Source organism: Molossus molossus, unplaced genomic scaffold, assembly GCF_014108415.1.
Source record: "Molossus molossus isolate mMolMol1 unplaced genomic scaffold, mMolMol1.p scaffold_m16_p_5, whole genome shotgun sequence".
Lineage (NCBI taxonomy): Eukaryota > Metazoa > Chordata > Mammalia > Chiroptera > Molossidae > Molossus > Molossus molossus.
Genome location: NW_023425388.1, coordinates 48,258,102 through 48,279,308, shown reverse-complemented (window position 1 = coordinate 48,279,308; position 21,207 = coordinate 48,258,102). Strand labels below are relative to the sequence as shown.

Sequence of the window (21,207 nt, the reverse complement as noted above, 5' to 3'; positions counted from 1 at the left end):
ACATAACCTCACTTATGCCTACTTGCAGAGTCAGCCCCACATACAAATATGCACATAGACAGTCTCTCTCAGATCACTTGCAGTGGTTCTCAACCTTCCTAGTGCTGCAACCCTTTAATATAGTTCCTCATGTTGTTGTGACCCCCCAACCATAAAATTATTTTTGTTGCTACTTAATAACTGTAACTTTGCTACTGTTATCTCTTAGGTGACTCATGTGAAAGAGTCGTTCGACCCCCAAAGGGGTCGCAACCCACAGGTTGAGAACCGCTGCTTTAGAGCCTCAGCCAGATACACAAAGAGTATCTCAGCTCATTTGTCCTGTCATGCCAACAGAATGCATTTCAAACATGGGGAAAGAGAAGTCTCCCTTCCTTTGTTCATGGACTGTTTTATCCCTTTGATTTAGTTTTGGTTATAGGATTTATTTTGGGGATAACTACAATGATGATTGATGCTCTAAGCATTTGGACAGTTGACAGTGCCCATGACTACTCCAGTGGTCTGACCTCCAGGGAGCTCTGATTTCCCAGGGTCTGTAGAAAACACTTGAATTATCTAATATTTGAGCCTAATTTGTCCAAGAATTACATCGATCACTTTATGCATAAAAAATACTGTAGTGCAGGATTCCTGGCTACCAATCAAAATTTCTTCATGTACTTATTGAATACAGATACCTGGACTTCGTCTGAGTCCTAATGAATCAGAACGTTCCAGGGAAAAGACCATATTTTTTTCTACCAAGCACTGCAGGAGGTTGCCTTTGGGAACCCCTGGAAGAATAGAAAGCCAGGAGCAAAGGGAGACTTGGATTCTCAACTTTGCTACTAAATTGTTATATGAATCTGAGTTAATCTCATTTCTCAGGACTTCATCTCAAGATGAGCACAATGCTTCCTAAAAGCAACATAGCAATGATATGTATCAAGGACCCTAAAATACTAAGTCTTTGACTCAGTAATTCTTCTAGAAACTATCCTAAGAAAATATTCCAAAATATGGGTAAAGATGTTTATTTCAGTGTTATTTATAATAGCAAAAATTTGTAAAAGCCGAAATCACTAGCAATAGTTAAATAAATTGTGCACCCATGAAAAAGATGTCTAAATATTTTAATAACAAGAATAAAAACTCATAGAATTAACATTAAGTGAAAAGGTGGGTTACAGAATATTTCTATAATATGAGTTTAACCATGATAAAAAATGTTTAAGCAGAGAAAATAGCCTATAAATAATTTGGGGAAAAAAGGAGGGATGTCTGTAATACTTTGAACAATAAAGATAAATTTTAAAAAATGGCTATAAGATCATAAGTGGTTTTTTCCCTAATATATAATTTTAATTTCCCGATTTTTCTATAAAGAGTATGAATTGTTTTTATAATAGAAACATTTTGTGTGTGTTTGTTTGGTTTAGTGTGGTTCTAAGGAGGGGTTTGGATTATCTGATCTTTGAGATCTCTTTCAACTCTGAAATCCTTTGAAATATATTCTAATTCTTTGATATCCAGGGTGTCTACTTTAACTTTATCATTTGCCATCTTAGGCAAGAGGAGACCAGTGGATATGATTTTGCCCTGACGCTTTTCATGATCCTTATCATTCCAGGTAGCATTTCCGGGAAACTTGCAGCTCATATTCATCCTTCGTCCATCTCGCTTTATCCAGAGGACAATCACTGACATTGGCATTAAATATTATCGAGATGAATTTAAAATGAAAGTACCGGTGAGCATGACCTTTTATCTTGTCTTCACTTGGTTAGGTCAAGTGGAGAAGATGGCATGGGGCTGAGTTTTTAAGAAGATCGGACTCTACAGGTAGAGAGGGAGAGAAGGACATCTGGGCAGAGGGAGCAGCGTGTGGAAAGACTTGGAGGCAGAGAACACACTTTATGTGAGGTTCATGGGGAAGCCCCTTGTTGGAATACATATAGGATAATCTTTTGGAAGAAAAGGTAGAATAAATGAAATAGGTCTTACATGTAAGGATAAAGGGTCTGGATTTTATTTGTTAGGCAGTGGGGATCCCATGAAGGTTTTGGAGCTGAAAAGTGACTTGGGTAAGTAGTACATACTGGAATCATATCAATCTGAAGGTGGTTTCCAAGACTGTACAAGGAGATTGAAGGATGGAGAAAAATTGTAGTAGTATGGGTGAAAGAAAATAAGGATCTAAAATATGGTGTGACATATATCTAGGCAACTGTAGAGTAAAAATAAACACCAACATTGTGATACTCATAAGAGGAAATCAAATTAAAATGACAAGATTAAAAATTTTTATTTTATTTTTTTATTCTCACCCAAGGACATTTTTCCATTTTTTGTTCAGATAGAGAGGGAGGGAGGGAGAGAGGGAGGGAGAGAGAGAGAAACATTGACGTGAAAGGGACACATCGAGTGGCTGCCACCCCACACAACCCAACCAGGGCTGGGGACATACTGCAACCAAGGTATGTGCCCTTAGCGGTAACCAGACCCGGGTCTCTCTGGACCGCAGGCTGATGCTCTAACCGCTGAGCCAAACTGGCCAGGCGACAAGATTAAAAGTTTTCCTATAACTTTGGCAGAGATGTGGGGAAAACAGCACTTGCATACTTTACTGATAACCAATATGAAGGACTAATTGGCAGTGTTTATCAAAAATTAAAGTGTAAATACTCTTTGACCTACCTATAAAAGTTATTCTACAGATACTTTCATACATGTGCAACAAAAATACATATACAGTGATATTCATTACCAAATTGTTTGTAATAATAAGTACTTGGAAACAGCTTAATGCCAAACAACAGGGACTGGTTAAATAAATTATGGTCTACTCAATCATTATAACACTTTGCAGCTGTTGAAAGTAGCAAGGTATGGTACAACCACAGTGGAAACAGTTGGCAGTTCCTTATAAAGTTAAATATATATCTAACTTATGACCCACCCAAGAGAAATGAAAACATGTCCACAAAACAGCATATACAAGAATGTCCATCAGCAGGTGAATGGATGAAGAAATTGTGACACAGAAAGATAAATATTGTAAAATATCACTTATATGTGGAATCTAAAAACAAAACAAACAAGTCAACGAAACAAAACAGAAACAGACTCATAGATACAGAGAATAAACTAATGGTTGCCAGAGGGGCAGGGGTGGGGCTATCAGTGAAAAAGGTGAAGGGAAATAAGTGGTACAACCTTCCAGTGACTAAATATATAAGTCGTGGGATGTAATGTATAGCACAGGGAAAATAGTCAACAATATCATAATAATTTTGTATGGTGACAGATGGTTACTAGACTTATTGTAGTGATCACATTGTAAGATATATTAATGTCTAATCACTATGCGGTACACCTGAAACTAATATATTGTATGTCAACTATACTTTAACAAAAAATGAATTATATTAAAGAAATTGTGGCATATTCATATAATGGAATAACATTAAGCAATAAAAAGGAATGAAATATTGATACATGCAACAGCAATGGATGCATCTCAAAAATATTCTCGAGAGAAAAAAGTTAGATACTAATGAGTACATACTCTGTGATTCTTTTTATATAAAGTTCAAGAAGAGGTGAACTAAGCTATGGTAGATAGAAAGTCAAACAGTGACTGCTGTTAGGGGTGAGGGGTAGTGGATATTGATTGGAAGGAGGTACAGGGAACTTTCTGGGAAAATGTACTATATCTTGATTGGATGGTGTTACATGTGTGTATACATTTGTCAAAACTAATTTAACTATATTCTTAAAATCTGTGCATTTTTAAATGTAAATATCCATTGGGAAAAAAAAACAAAAAAAAAAGATAAATCTATAGTGTTAGAGAAAAGTTTCTAATATATGTTTCTGATTTAGTTGGAAATAATTTGAATCTCATAAAAAAAAATTCAAGAATAATAGTAGTAAATAAATATTTCATGCTCTTTACCTAAATTCATTTACCTATTATTAACATTTTATCTTCATTTGCTTTATTATTTATTATTTGCTTCTCTCTATTATATATAGATTCATACATTTTCTCTATATTACATATTATATTAGATGTTAACATAATCAATATATGTATTATTACATTAATATATTATGTCATATATTAATACATATCTAAATATTTGTATTTATATAGTATAAATAATATATCGCATATATGGAGAGGTAAATATACATGTAAAGATATACACATAGTAAATGATTGGAAAAAATGCCCAACAATAGGGGACTAGTAAAAATAAATGGTTTACCCAATCAATTAAGTGTTTTGATAATACTTAATGTATACTTAAATACTTTAATAAATATATACAAAGAAGAATACAGCCCTGACCGGTTTAGCTCAGTGGTTAGAGTGTCAGCCCATGGACCAATGAGTTTCATGTTCGATTCTTGTCAAGGGCACGTACCTGGGTTGTGTTTATCCCTGGCCCTGATCAGGGTCGTGTGGGAGGCAACCAGTTGATGTGTCCCTCTCATGTTGATGTTTCTCTCTCTTTCCCTCCCTCCCACTCTATCTGAAGATAAATAGAAAAAAAATGTTCTCAGGTGAGGATTGAAAAAAAATTAAAGAAAAAGGATATGTATACCCTTTCATACATACTTTTAGCTATTAAGGACATTCATTACAAGATTATAGGTATAGGTATACATGTAATAGGTATATGTGCAAATGTATGTAAGATTAAGTAGTGCATTTAGTTGTCATGTCTCCGTAGTCTCCATTAATCTAAACCATTTCCACAGCCTTTCTTTGTCTTAATTACATTAGCATATATTTAGTGTGTGTGTGTATTAAAGCTTTTTTTGTTTTGTTTAGAGAGAGGAAGGGAGAGGGAGAGATAGATAGAAATATCAATGGAGAGAAACACTGATTGGCTGCCTCCTGCACACCCCCTACTGGAGATCAAACCTGTAACTGGGGCATGTGCCCTGACCAGAAATTGAACCAGCGACTTCTTGGTGTGTGGGTCAATGCTCAACCACTGAGCCATACTGGCTGGGCAACATTAGCATTTTTAAAGAATATAGTCCTTTAAGAAAAATAAAACACACTTCATCTGAGTCTCCTGTGATGGCTTCTCAGGATTCAACTCGGTTTATGCTGAAACACTACTTAATTGATGTCATGTATTTTTCAGGGTATCACATCTGCTCCTCGCTGGTTATGTTAATTTTGATCCCCCTAGTCAAGGTGTTGTTCAAAATTTCAAATGTATTATGTTTTTCCTTGAAGATAATAAGCTATCTTTGGAGAGATGCTTTAAGACCATACAAATATCCTACTACTAAAAAACAAAACAAAACAAAAAAAAAACCCTCTCTATAATTAATAACCACTGATGATTCTTGCCTAAAATAACCTTTATTATTGGTTGCAAAATAGTGATTTTTCAGTTCTAACACTCTTTCAACATTTACTGATCAGAAGTTGGTTTCCTACTGTAATGTAGAAATTCCCTTCTCTCCTACTTATTTGTCTATTATCAATATAGATTCTTATTTTTTCAATGGTTTATAATTCATTACTATTCTTAATTATTTTGGTTCTCAAATTGTCCCAGATTTGGCCAGTAGGAGCCACTTCAAGCTGGCCCCTATGTTCTTGTGACATGCCTTTATCATTTCTTTTTTTAAATCCTCACCCAGGGATACTTTTCCATTTATCTTCAGATACAGTGGGAAGGAGGGAGGGAGAGAGAGAGAAACATTGATATGAGAGAGACACATTGACTAGTTGCCTCCCACAACGACCCGACCAGGGCCAATGATCAAACCGCAACCAAGGTATATGCCCTTGATTGGAATTGAACCCACGACTCTTTGGTCTGCAGGCCAACACTCTAACCACTGCGCCAAACAGTCCAGGGCTCTTTTTTTTTTTTCAGTATTTCCTTACTTCCTGTCTTAATATGATCTTCCAAGCTCGTCTCATACATAATGCAGCAGCCCTAATTCTATCCTGTAGTTAGTCATGTCTCTGAGGAGCTGTGGTTCCTTTTGGTGGTAAATTGGACCAAGATCTGGATGCTGGGTGTCCTGTTACTACTCAGGTGTTTTTACTTCTAGGCCCTTTCAGTAGAGTCTATACATATATGCACATATGTGTGCATATACACACATATTTGTGATTACATATACACATTGTATGCACACATATATATTATGCATACATATATGTGTATATAAATATACATGTGTGTATATATATATATGAATCATAGAATTCACACTGATACCTTAAATTTTAGTTCATCTAAGATATATTTTTTAATGGGGATTAAAAGCAAAGGGAGACTGGTATGTATAGTGTGTTCCCACTTGAATAAAATAGGAGGGGCATATATATCGATCACATCAGGGAGGATATCTGAGATATACAAGAAACTGGTGAACGTGGTTGCCTCCTGGATGTAGCAGGCCTGAGCGTAGGGTAAGAGGAAGATTGTTTTTCTATGTGATAGACTCTTTTTTTCTGTTTGGATTTATTACCACCTATACAATTAGTTGTTCAAAATAGCAACAAACCCCACTTTTAAAATTAATTTATTTATTTTTGTTACAGATGTTTCTCCTTTTCCCCCCACTGATTCCCCCCCACCCTCCCTCCCTGCCCTGTCCCCAGCTTTGTTGTCCATGTCCATTGTCCATGCATACATGCATGTAAGTTCTGTGGTTTAGCTCTCCCCCACCACCCCCTCTTCTGGGGATTGTCAGTCTGTACCCCACTTCCACGTATCTGGGACTACCCCATTCCTCAGACTGTTATGTTCATTATATTCCACAAATAAGTGAGATCATATGATACTTGTCTTTCTCTGACAAACCCCACTTTAATTGAAATTACTCTGAGAAAATATTTAACTCATCTCAGTGATAACTGACTATCTCGGACAAGGAATTTTTCTCACTTTTTCTCTTTCCCTTTTCACTCTTATTTTTTCTATTTTGGGTTCCATTTTATATTAATAATCAAATTTATTGAAATACCTCCTTCCTATACTTTGGACTCAAAATGAATTTCTCATTCTATTTTAAATACTTATTTAAAAATATTTAGGTGTTTAAGGGAAATATAAGCCATGCATTTCTTATTCTGTTTTCCTGAACTGGGTAGCAATTAATATTGGGGAAAAATGATGACTTATAAGAAGTTAATGAATTTGCTATAATACTCATAAGCTTTCTTCCCCTTTGGAGATGAAGAGTAGTCAGTTGCTTCTTGTCACTCAAGAGGGTTTGGAGTTAGAACTGAGCATTTGACCAAATGTCATAGGTGTTTGTCTCCCTGGTGGTGTACAAAACACACCTCTCTGTGTGATAATATGTACACAGATACATGTGTGATTTATGCCCTGCTTCTTATGTGGTGTATCTACATACTAAGGAGAGAATGGACACCTACTTTATCTTGATACTCTGTCTTTGGTTACTTCTATTTGTGGTAATGTGTTGATTCCCTACCCATCATACTTTTCATTTTAAACTAGAATCCACTTTTTAGAAAACTCTCAGTCATCCAAACCATTGACAGATTTAACAGGGTATTTTTAATGCAAAAAGTTTATCATGTAGGCTACTATTTCACCTTACAGAGAAGACTGCATTCTCCTCATAGCTCAGATATGCCACAGAATTCAGAGTCCTAGGTTACCAAGCTTGATGTAATCAAATTTCAAAATGTATTTTGTTTTTAGATGACAGTTCAGGCAGTTGATTGTTGTCTTTACTTTGTTTTATTATTTTTTTTCTTTATTGATTTCAGAGAGAGAGGAAGGGGGAGGGGGAGAGAGAGATAGAAACATCGATGACAGAGAGCATCCATTGGCTACCACCTGCATGCCCCCCACTGGGGATTTGGCCCACAACCTGGGCATGTGCCCTGTCTGGGAATTGAACCAGCGACCTCTTGGTGCATGGGTCGATGCTCAGCTACTGTACCACACCAGCCGGGCTCTTTACTTTGTTTTAAAAACATGATTGTGATATTAGCACTTTGCTTTGTAGTGCCCTGTCCTGTACTATTGTAACATCTCTCTGCTCGTTTCTAGTGAGATAGTAGTTATGCTTTCAATGGTTGAGTGAGGGGAAAGGAGTTCATTTTGCATGTCTCTTACAAGAAGCTGGTGGATCGGGATATAATGGTAGTTAAGTCACTTAGTCTCACTGTACCTTTACCCAAGGAGAGGATAGTGTTGAAATAGCAAAGGGTCTCTCAGTGCCAAGTGCTGGCATGTATCCATTCTATAACAGCTATATTCATAGCAGCCTCATAAAATTGTTGTGAAGTGGCTAAGGCAGCCTTGTCAAATCCTTAGAGGCTATGGACATGCAAATTGGTTTCTTAAAATGGAGTGTGTGACAGAGTACAGGATACGCTTCTTTCATAATTAAAAGATCACATATCTCCTTGAAATAACAGCTTTAAGCAATTATAGATAAGAACATAAATGTATACTGAAAAGGAATATTCTTAATATGTAACAGCTGTTCTAAGAATGTACATGTTGGATATGGTACAGTAAGGCTGGTGGTGCCCCAGGAGGAAATGAGAATGAGCTTGAAGGACAGAGTTTATTATACTCACAGGTCTCAGAGAGGGGTCATCTCATGTCACCCAAGCCTGCAGGGGAAGCACCTGGTTTTGTCCAGAAAGCAGAAGCAGGATGAAGGGAAAGGCCTAAATCAGAGTCTTTTTGGGCTTTCCACAAAAAAGATGAGAAAGCAGAGCCGTGGCGAGTGTGGAATGCACACCTCCCTCTCCTTCCAGGGAGGGGGAACGGAAGACATGCAGCCTGGCAAGACACATTTCTGAAAGTCCAGGCTGTGGGGCCAAGTTATGTCTGCCCAATATGATGTAGCATAATGGTATTTATTAAAAAAAAATTCCCAGTGTTACCATAGCTGCTAATGTTCTGAGAAGAAAAGAGTTGATTTTCACTTGATAATTTCTTGTTATGTGTCCTATAATTTCATATTGTAGAAAGACTAAAAATCTTTTGAAATTCACAAAAGTAATTTAAAATTTTTGGAAAGAAAGGCACAGATGGATTCAAATGGGTTTTTTTTGTTGTTGTTGTTTTTTCTTTTTCTCATATTATAAGACTATTTTTTAAAATTCCCAAACTGTTTCAGAAATGAAGGAGAAAGTCCTGGGGCCAGGTGAGATTAACAGAGTGATCTATGGTAACCACATCCCACTAAACCTAAGTTTCTCAAAGGCAGAGCCGTCATGTTTGCTATTCTGTCCCTCAGAGCCTGGCATTTATTAGAAACTCTTTGCATATTTCTTGAATGAATAAATCCATTTTATTTTTACCCATAGATTTGGGTCCCTAGCTTGTATTGTTTTCATTCCAAAGTGGACATATCACTTGACTAACACATATAATAATAGAAGAAAGCCTATATTCTTTTGTTCTCTGATCAAGAATCGATTTTCAAAATAATCAACAAGGAGTGGAGAAATATAAGGTCATTAGATAAAGGCTTCAGGGATGCATTTCAGAGATAGGAATGAGGGTCTATGCTCCTGGTCAGGAGTGAGTAGGGGTGTAGTATAGAGCCTGGGACAGAGAGCCAGGGCCTCCTGCGGGCAGTTTGCAGTGTGTCATCTTCCTCTAGATGTGTGGGCATTCACGCATCGGCATGGGTGTGTTCCCCAGCTGGACAGTTGATTCATGAAAACCCACTCCCGGTTACCTTAGAATCTCCTTCATAAAGATAAATTGGGGGTACAGCAACGTTCTTCATGGAGTGCATTGACACAGTGGATCTTTTTAATACATACTCCTCAGTAGGTCCCTGTATTATAGTTTTATTTTTATATTCACCAGCCCACCCTTTATTGGGATTCTCATCACAGATTTTTAGGTCTCAATATAGCACTTGATTTTAGAGGCTGAAGAGTATTCCTTAACCTGGGAACGACCGAAAAAATTCATCTCCAGCAAGACCTGACATCTAGGTAGCTTAGATTGAGCTCCCTGGTCCAAGTCACTTCTTTGTCACAGACTATTCAACACTTTTGTATTCTTCTATCAAAGGGGGAAAATGGGAAAGGGACTTTCTCTGCTGGATGTAATAACCATTTGGGATATAAATGTGTGAGAAGGCAAAGTCCAAGTACTGTTTAAATAACAGGATCTAGATAAGCTACTCTTTAATTACCTGTGAGGAATATATTAATTTTTTTCCTCTTATAGATCGTTATGTTAAATTCTGTCTCTGACCTTCAAGGCTACATTGACAAAAGCCAACTGACAGAGGACTTGGGGGGAACTTTAGACTATCGTCACAGTCAGTGGATAAATCATCGAACTGTGAGTAGCAACTTGTGTGCCCTTACCACAGTCTCTCCTTGTTTTCCGGAAGACGGGGGAGTTGAAAATAAATTGCTGGGAGCTCATTGACTATGATGATCTAACACTGGGGAGGTTGGGTTTTCCAAGCTGAGGGCTGGGGGCAGGAAATAGGGTGAAGGGAGAAGACTGGAGTTTCTCCTGCTGACTACCTTCACCTCATCTCATTTCCTGGCATGGGAATTTTGGGGACTCAACTTAGAGTGCACTTGGAGAATTTTCAAAATACCAGTATCCTGCTACACCTCAGAGAAATTAATTTACTTGCCTTGGGATGGGTCTCCATCATTAGTGTCTCACCAAACTCCCCAGATGACTCTAATGCATGGACAGATGGAAAGTTGTGAAAGCACCTGACTTACTCAAATTGGTAGTTATTATGCTAAATGAGAAGGGTCAGTAATATTGAGGGAAAAGTAAAATTGAAACTCACAAATAATGTGTTTCTATATAAAGTTGTCATTCCCCTTTCCGTGCTCTTTTAGCCCCTATACCCTTAAAAAATGAGATTTTCTGAGCACGATCAGAAGCTCCATTCATCACCCTGACGACAACCTGTGGTGTCATCGCAGCCCTCTGTATCTGGCCACTTTGGAAACATGTTGCCCAACACTAAACCACATTTAATTAGCTACCAGAATTCTCCTTGTTTTAGAGTGAAATGTCTTGTGATTTAAAAAAAAAAAAATTATTTTTTATCCTCATCTGTGGACATTTTTGCACTTTATCTTGAGATATAGAGTGTGAGGGAGAGAAGGAGGAAGAGAGAGAAAGAAACATCCATGTGAGAGAGACACATCAAATGGTCGCCACCCACATGACCCCAACCGGGGCCGGGGACAAACTGCAACCAAGGCACGTGCCCTTGTAGCAGGAACCGAACCTGGGCCTCCCTGGTCTGTGGACCGACGCTCCAACTGCTGGGCCAAACCAGCCAGGGCTCTTGTGATTTTTAAAAAAAGGAAATTTAAGAATTAAAATAGATTTCTAGCAAGACAATTTCAAAGTGACAGATTCTAATCCCTCCCTCACTTCTTCACATGCCATGGAATTTCAGAGAAGGCACATCCCTTCCCAAAACATAGAGGAGAGCCCACGGACTGGGAAAGAATCCCTTAAACTTCTCATCAGTTTCATCATAATAACAGTGACTCCAAGAGAATCTTATATTTAAAGAAAGGAATGTAAAATTCTTCACAAACGTGCAATTCTAAATCAGCCTACAGAGGAGCTGTGGAGGGAAGCCGAGTTAGAGCATCCTCCATGAGTGTGACGAGGCTCGTCCAGGATGCAGTCAAACCATCATGTTAAATGTGGAGCCTTCGTGCCTTCTAGGCTTTCCTTCTTCACTCGCTAGATTTTTAATACATTACTTTAAACATTAAAATAAATCTACTATCCCACCAGCTTTATTGGGCCAGCCAGTTCTCCCTTTTGCTCTGATTTCTCTACCTGTTCTGTATTTTATTGTGCTGCTCATGTTTTTCAAGTTGCCTTCGATTTTTTTTTTAAATAACACAAACTTGCAACAAATAAAGAAAAAAATGCACCTTGACATGAAAGACAAAAACAGTTGTAGAGAGGTACAGATAACTGAGGTCACAAAGATTTATTATTATTATTATTATTATTTTTTAATCCTCACCTGAGGATATTTTTCCATTTATCTTCAGATACAGCAGGGGGAAGAGAGAGGGAGAGACAGAGGGAAACATCGAAGTGAGAGAGACATATTGATTGGTTGCCTCCCACACGACCCTGACCAGGGCTGAAGACGAACCGCAACCAAGGTATGTGCTCTTGGCCATAACCGAACCCAGGACCCTTTCGTCCATGGGCCGACGCTCTAACCACTGAGCTAAACCAGCCAGGGCAAGATTTATTATTTAAAGACATGACATGAGCAGACATGCACACACATCCCCCTCCCCCCAGGCCTAGTTTTTATCCATGGTTTGGTGTGTGTGCATGTGTTAAACATAATATAGTGAACTTCAAAAAATACAACTAGTATTGAAACATCAGAGATATTCTTTACATACTTTTTGCATGATTTATGTATATATTTGCATGTTTTATGTATATATTTTATATATACACATATATAATTAGAAATATGTATTCACAATATATACATTATCTTATATCGAATGGATATGTAGATTTTTTTGATAACAGTGTGTTTTCTGGATGTTCAATCTTTGAAACTCATAAAAAGTTCGAACTGAAAAGAACCTTAAAGATCATTTATTTCCAGACTGACAAAAATCAGAAGAGGGTGGTGGTGGGGAGAATAAACCACAGAATGTATATGCATATATACATAAACATGGACATAGACAATAATGCTGGGGCTGAGGTCGGGATTGGGAGGAGGGTGTCAATGGGGGGAAAAGGAGAAACATCTAAAACAAAATAAATTTAAACTAAAACAAAAAAAATATTACCCACCCCCCCCAAAAAAAAGATCATTTATTTCAATCACCTTATTTTATAGGTAAGGAAACTGACTTTCAGAGTAAAAAGGTGACTTATTCAGGGTCCTGTGGTCAAGTAGTGGCAGAGCCAAGACTAAGGCCAAGCTTTTTTTTTATCACCCTATCAGGATAAGGTGCTCTGTACCACTTCCAAGGATTATTCACGAATCAGACACATTGAATCAAGTTAGTTTGTTAATAGGACCCTCTGTGGGAAACCTCTGGCTTTCCTCTGTTTCCAGGATGACATCTGCAGGCCTCACGCCTGACTCTCTGAGTTATTGCTGTTATTATTATCAGACTTGTAAGGCACTCTGCTGTGTCCAGAATCCTTTCCCATTTGTTATTCCTTTTGGTCCTCAAAGAACCCCTGCAGAAACAGAGCCAGCATCACCCCTATGAGGGCCTGGGACTCAAAGGCATTACGTAGCTCACCCAGGATCACACAGTTAGCAATTATCAGCATCTGGACTCTAATTTAAGTGTTCAGTTCTCAAAGCCGAGTCTTTTGTGTATCTAGTTTTAAATCTAGGTTTATTAAAACTCATTTTGACTGCCAAGAGGTAACATTGTGCTTAAGAATGCTAGCCCTGAGCCAGATTATCCAGGTTCAATCCCAGTTCTGCTGCTTGTGGTTTGTATGACTTTGGGGAAATTGCTTAACCTCAATATACCTCAGTTTCCTCACATATAGAATGCAGGGTGGTGATCAGAATAATACCTAACTGAGATACATTATAAGAGATAGTGCATGTAAAACAAAATACTGAATAATCTCATATTTTCTAATTCCCTGATAAATTGGCATTTTTATATATTATTCATCATAGGCTATTAGTGAATACAGTTAAAAGAGTATCTTTAAAAAAGTATCTTATATGGATATTAGATTATGTTAAAGTGATAACACTTTGATGTACTTGAAAGAACAATTTTTTAAAAAGTTAATGTTGGTCTGATTTTTCAGACCTAAAGAACTGTGATGTTCAAGATTGTTGCTATATCAAAACAAACTCATAGATATAGAGAACAAATGGATGGTTGCTAGATGGGGGTGGGGTATGAAAAGGTGAAAGGGATTAAGAAGTACAAATGGACAATTATAAAAAGAGTCACAGGGATGTAAAGTACAGCATAGGGAATATAGTCAATAATATTGTAATAAATATATATAGTGTCATATGGGTACTAGACTTATCATGGTTATCACTTTGTAAGTTATATAAATGTTTAATCATATGTTATACATCTGAAACTAATATAATATTGTGTCAACAGTAATTGAAAAAAAAAATTTAAGACTGTTGCTTTATCAGTGCTTGTGCTAATAGGGGAGATTCCACCCACAGCAGTGTGTGAAGGGTTGGTGGAAAGGGTTGATGTGGGGAAGACTTTGGGTTTAGACAGCAGGGGGCGGTGTGCTGTGCTCCAGAAGCCCGATCATGCCAGCCTCAGCCCTGGCCTCTGGTGTAAAGAAGGGCCACCTCAGATCTGGCACATTCTTTATGAGGTGCGTTTGGGTTTGTAGAAATGTTCTCTGATGATGTAGGAACAGAAATAACTTCTCAAATGGAAATTAGGCTGGGCCTCTTTGTTCTTATGATTCATCCATTCAGTAGTTGTTTAGGCCAACTGTGTGACAGGCACAGTACCGTGCTCTGGAGGAACAGATGAATGTGACATTGTGCTCGCCCTTCAAGGACAAAATTGTCTCAGGAGCAGAGGGAAGTGGGCAAGACAGTGGCAGTCTGGCTGAGTGGAATGATTTGGGGGACTCTAAAAAGCCACTCACCTTCAGCTAACTCTCCTGATAGTGTCACTTTTTCTAGGTTAGGCCACATTTCCTAAAGCACTCTGCTAAAATGCAGGTATCTCACCTTGGATTTTAGCTTCAAAGTCACCACTCAATAGCAGGTATTTATTTAATGGTAGGGTAGGGTCTGTGAGTGCAAGGGACACAGGACAAGGTAAATTTCTATAAAGGAGAAGAGAGAGGAAGAGGCCCCCAATCTCTCCCCAGATGTGACAGAAATGACTCTAGTGACCTAATCACTGCATTCATTTTTACCCCCAATGTCATGTTCTCTCCGCAGCATTGAACACGTTTCTCCGAGGCAGCCTGGCTGTGTGTACAGGGGCTGGGGAGGATAGAGGGCCGTGTGGGGGCTAAATGAGAAGGAGGGGCTTATTAGATGGAGGGGTGAGTGGCCCTGCCCTTTCCAGCATTTTACCTAACGTAAATCCTGAGTCAGATTTAATGTCACGTGTTCTTAAGATAATGAGCAAGCATTCTGAAATGGAGAGAGCAGACCTTGTTTGAATCCTGCCCGCCTTCCTTTCTTACTGCTCAAGTGATAGGATCTTGGGCAGCTCACTTGACGTGTTGGAGTCCTCTTTTCTATACAATGGAGATAACCTACCTCCCACTCTGAATTATTGAGATGACAGGCAAACACATAGCTGGGTGTAACACATAGCCCTTTGTAGGTACTCAGGAAATGGTAGCTAATTCTACTGTCCCTCCACTGATAAAGCATATTGGCGAACGTTAATCCCTCCAACTATTATGATTGTCTGACCTTCCAGGCCATTGAAAATTTTGCCTTGACATTGAAGACCACTGCCCAGATGCTTCAGGCGTTTGGGGCCCGCCTGGCCATGACAGAGCTGCCCAGAGGCGTGCCATCCACTGAAGAGCTTCTCAATTCCCACACAAGGCAGCGGGACAAGCTGCAGGTGAGTGGTCAGTGGCCTCTCAGAGTCCAGACTCTGTGCCAGCAGATAGTCAGCCTCCTGGGAGAGCCAGGAGCAGAATTAAGTCCTCTTCTCCAGCTACTTGGAAGCTACTGAACATCCTCAACCTCCAGGGTAGGCCGTATGTGAAGAGAAAAATCTCCCTGAGACTGGGTGGTGCATGTCAAAGGATTGCCATTCAGACCTGTGGGAAGCATCCCAGCCAAGAGGAGCTCGTTCCAGCTTTGTGCTGGTGAGACGAGGTGTGCGAGGCTCCTTTCAAGGGCAGCACTCCTGTGATCTGCTCAGGACAGAGCACGAGACATGGCGGAAACTGCAGTGAGAGCAGGGAGTTGGCCTTTGAAGCATAAGACTTTCCGTGGCGGTTGTGAAATCTGGGGACAGACTACTAAGCTGACATATTGCCTCACTTTCTCAGGGATGTGTCTTTTTATTTGGCAATTAATTTGAGAGAGAGGACTGAGCTGGGTTAAGGAGAGGCACCTATTAAATGATTCACAAGAGTACGTCAGAATTGTCTTTATGAGTTGCTGATGAGAGAGCTTGGCAGGTTCTTTCATGCAGTCAAGGGAAGTCTTCTTGGGGCCGACTGGATGGGTGTAAGCCCCTTTCTGCCTCCAGACACACAAACAGGCTAATGACTGAATCCATTATTTCACAGAAGACCAGAACTCAAGAGGGCAGCAAATAGAATTAGAAGGTTGAGACGTCTTAGCATCACATGTACTCTGGCTGCATGGAGCCTGGGAAGAGCTGACCTTTTCTCTGTGACCCAAAATCTGCAAAACTGCTTTGCTAAGTGGTTGATTTGTTTATTTTTCAACATTCATTGACTACTCATCACCACATGCCAGGAAAACAAACTAAGACTACAAACTCAAGGAGTACGCACAGTTTAGTTACAGGAGTATCACGGTCTCGTAATTGAGGCAAATTAATTCTTCCACATGTCAGGGAGCACTGTTCAATTATCTTTCTAAGGAGCTTGATATTGAAAAAGAGTTAAATATATATCCCCAAGATTACTCTGAGTAACCAAAAGATCTGGATTGGAACTGTGAAAGCCTGAAAGCGTCCTGGAAATTTCCCCCAAAATCTCTCTTAAACATCTGACCTTTTGTGTGTGTGGTTTATTTTTGCCCAAGTTCACCTCCTCTGACTATTGGAAGAGATGGTGTGGGTGCAGAAGGCCAGGTCGAGGGTGCCTCTGTTAAGTCTGCCAGAAAAGGGTCACAGACCACAGGAGCCTGCAGAGCCGTCAGTTCGTACACTGATGTGACGGTGAGAATGTTGAGCGTGGCAGGAAGGCCCTAAGACAGCAGTAAGATAACTGCAAACCCAATGTATATATGTACTTTCCTTACCCTGTTTAGGACCCTCCAGTCTATTTCTTAGCAGAACAGCTCTTCTTATTGCCTTAACCCCAGCTGGTTGTAGAAGCAGTTCACAGAGACAGGCAGTCTCTCTGTTGAGCCCCAAAGAAGGTAATTCTTACCTCTTTGCTGATCTTATTTAGGCCAGAAACACAGGACATTGGCCTTCCCTGCTTAGGTGCTTTTATCAACTAAGACACTATACCATGTGTTGATTTGAAGAGGGCAAGACTCTCATTTTTGTTGTTGCTAAAATAACTTTAACAAAGCCACAAGCCTTTTCTCATCATGCAAGGAGAGAGAGGAAAGTGCAGGTGGCTCTTCAATCATGTGACAGGCAATCTTTACAGGTATGAATACTGCTTAGTATTCAGTATTTGTTCCATTCAGTATCCATGCAATTTTGTATTCAGAGATGACAATTCCATCAATATTATCATGGTAACAAATAATCAAGAAGATAATCAGAATTACATAGGCTCTAGAGATAATTTTATAGTCTTAAGAGTTTTTAAGACTCCTTTGTTCAGGCGTGTCTACAAACGTGATGCTCCAAGTGATGCGGAGCGTTGGGCCATGGCCTGCAGCTGCGTGCTGCCTGGTCACCCGCCCGGCCTTGCCCAGTGGCCCCGGGGCCTGAGCGTAGTGTGAACACTGCACAACGGCCCCAATCTGCTCTCAGTGCGTAAATTCACACAAATACATGACTGGATAACAACAGAAATGGTATTAGAACCGTGGGAATCAGCAATTTTGCACAGGAAGCTTTGGGAGATGTTATTTACTATAGTCTGCCTGAAATTGGGACAAAATTGAACAAACAAGATGAGTTCAGTGCCTTGGAAAGTATGAAAGTCACTGGTAAACTCTGTTCTCCTCCTATCAGGAGAAGTAACTGAAATTAATAAAACTCTTGTGGAAAATCCAGGACTCGTCAACAAATCTTGTTATGAAGATGGCTGATCAAGATGACACAGTAACCCTTCAGAACTAGATGGACTAGTGAGTGAAGAAGTATGAGAAATACATGAAATCTATTGAGGAGTGAAAATGGAACCCACTAAATAAAGGAGCATGCAACAACTTTAAAAGAAAAAAAAAAAAAAGGACCCCTTTGTTCAAACTCCACTTGCAGAGAACACAAGTTAGAAGTGAACAGGCATAGAGGTCTCAGTTTTGCACAGGAAGACACAATTGGTGTTCTTATGACTAGGTTCAGTATTAATGCCTTTACACATCAATGTAATTCACTGGAAGATCTTGCTCAGTAGCTGCTGAGGAAAGAGGACACCTTGTGTCTTTCAGGGACTTCTTTTTTCCTAAATGATGAAGACTGGCGTTTTTAAAGGCCAGATTCTGGAATTTATTAGTTAACAACACATAACACAGTAGAGCCAACTTTTAGTGGCAGAAATGGGGTAAATAATAAGTTAAATAAGGATGATAAAGCATTAATCACTCATATTCTCTCTGAGCCGCAGGCCAAGGCTCTAACCGCTGAGCCAAACTGGCCAGGGCCACTCATATTCTCTAGGCTCTGATTCATTCTTTTACTTCTCAACCCCTCCACTCTCAGCCCATGACAGCTGAGCACAGTGCCTAGCATGTAATAATAGATCTTTATAAATACATTTTAAACAAATGTCACAATTCATGCTTACCATGTCATAGGAAAGAATTTCCTCCAAAATTTTTTGAGCCTGAAGAAGTCCCCTGTACCCTGTTAAGTGAGTCTTCTTCTGAACCAATTGCTTGTTCCTATAGTGATGGAACCGTAATGAGGAGTCCACACTGGGACAGCCGTCTCCACTGTTGAAAGAGTTACCTGTTTACATCCCTTGAGTGCCCCACTCCACCTCCTTGGCCCACAAGACCTTCTCATTATTCTGGCAACTAAAGGATTAACACCTGGACCACAGTTGGTCTCAGGACTCTTTCAGCATTGCATCTGACACCTGTGCTGAGTGGTATGTGCCTGCTCTATGCAGATATTAAATATTTTGAATTGTCACTACTGTGGATGAGGGCAAATTCCACTTTGGGGCTGAGCAACTTACCTTTATGCTTTTCAAGTACCATAGTTCCTCATACTTGCTCTCTGTGTTCATGGCAGATTTTGGTAACTCTACTGAGGCTGTGGTCTAGTCCCAAAGCAGTAACCAGGTCATGAGTTTTCCTTGTGTTTTTTTAAACCACGTGAAGGGGATACATAGTATATAACATCACTCACTAAAATTCACCTTCCCTCTCTCACATGCTGCCTCACACTTTGCGGCCCTTTGGGTATATCTCTCTTCCAAGCTCCACTCTCTGTATGCCTCTTGTTTTCCAGCTCCTCCACCTTTCCTCCCGACTCTGCATCATGCGTGCACACACCCCCACACACATATGTGTGTGTGTGTGTGTGTGTGTGTGTGTATATATATATATATATATATTTTTTTTTTTTTTTTCCTAATAATGGCTAATGCCAGAATACTTCTGGAATGCTGGAAGCTCAGAGAAAAGCCTGGACCCATTTTAGTGGATAAGAAGAGGAGGAAAAAGCTAAGAGCACTTACTAATGAGTACTCCCCCCTGTCCCCAGCATATTTTGTCTATTCACCTGCAACCTGGTTTCTTTTAGACTATTATTAATTCATCCATCCTACAAATATTTAATGAACATTGATGAGATAAGAAGAAATGAGAGCTGATACCTAGAATGGAAAAGAAGGGACATGTCCAGTTCTCAGGCATGAATACCAGCCAAGTGGCTGACTTGGGGCATTACCTGGAGTGGACGGAGCCACAGCAGGTATCCAAAGAATCCTGAGGGGTTAGATCAGAGAAGTCATGAGGCTGGGTATGGACAATGGAGGCCTTCAAGTGGGTTGAATACTGGGGTGGGGTGGAAAGGAGCAAAGATATGAGGTTGAGAGTGCCAGACTTCTTTTTTTTTTTTTTTCCAGGAATAAAATTTATTAGCAAATGGAAACAACAATTTTTATGTAATCATAACACAAGTGGTTTCTTTAGGTCAAAATCATGGCATAAATCTATGAATGATTTGGTACAACTAAAGTACTTAAGTCGTTGAGAAAATATATTTATTTGATTAAATATGTTCAAATGCTTTTCCTATTAATGTTTTACAATTAATTTTCTTTCTTTCTTTTTCTTTTTTATCTTCACCCAAGGACATTTTTTCCATCTTCTATTTAGATAGAGTGGGAGGGAGAGAGAGAGAAACTTTGACATGAAAGGGACACATCGAGTGGCTGCCACCCGCGCGACCCAGCCAGGGCTGGGGACAAACTGCAACCAAAGTACATGCCCTTAGCGGGAACCGAACCCAGGTCTCTCCGCACTGCAGGCCAACCCTCTAACCGCTGAGCCAAGCCGGCCAGGGCTACAATTAATTTTCTTAAAATAATATGTTTTTCTACTGCTTAATCTTTGTCTTCCACTGGTCTTTCTTCCAAGGCAGATTAAAAAAAAAAAAAAATCAGTTCTATATCCTGAATATGATGATAACAGAACTACCTTATGGAAAAAAATATGTTTAAATATGAGGACTTCTTTGTGACCAGAGTGGAGAGTATAAAACTCCTCCCACAGGGAATGAGCGGGAGGCTGCATGAAGGCTGGAGGCCGCTGGGCCTAGAGGAAGAGAATCAGTGTCCATGTGTGATTGTTTTGTACCCCTGGAACTTTTCTAACTCTCAGAGCATACATACCAGCATCCTTTTTTAAAATCCTCATCTGAGGATATTTTTCTATTTATCTTCAGATACAATGGGAGGTAGGAAGGGAGAGAGAGAGAGAGAAACATCAATGTGAGAGAGACACATTAACTGGTTGCCTCCCACATGACCCCGACCAGAGCCGGGGATGAATCGCAACCAAGGTACGTGCCCTTGACCGGAATCAAACCCGTGACTCATTGGTCCACGGGCTGACGCTCTAACTGAGCCAAACCGGCCAGGAACCAAACTCAGAACTCCTGGGTGCAAAATTCTAGGCCAGGCTTCACTCCTTTTGCCGTTCCCTATGGTTAATGCTCATAGCATTGAAAGACACCTGCACTGTGTGAGTGAGTCAAGTACTCACATTTGGAAGGAGATAGCCTGACATCTTCCCCGATTGCAAAGCTCTAAGTCTCCTTGTAAAAAGAGCAGAATAAGGTTGCCTTGGAAGCATGAATCTTTCCAGGTCAAACTGAAATTGCTGCCCGCCTCCGCCAAACTTTTTGGA

At 39.6% G+C, this 21,207-nt stretch overlaps 1 protein-coding gene across 1 annotated transcript in view; it reads left to right on the top strand.

The window, feature by feature from the left end:
* MCF2L2 (MCF.2 cell line derived transforming sequence-like 2) overlaps positions 1-21,207 on the top strand; it is a 248,930-nt gene that overhangs the window by 64,513 nt on the left and 163,210 nt on the right. Inside the window, exons 5-7 of the mRNA XM_036243245.1 lie at positions 1,613-1,732; positions 10,212-10,328; positions 15,431-15,580. Of these exons, the coding sequence (XP_036099138.1) occupies positions 1,613-1,732; positions 10,212-10,328; positions 15,431-15,580 (387 nt within the window). The remainder of the gene's footprint in view (positions 1-1,612; positions 1,733-10,211; positions 10,329-15,430; positions 15,581-21,207) is intronic.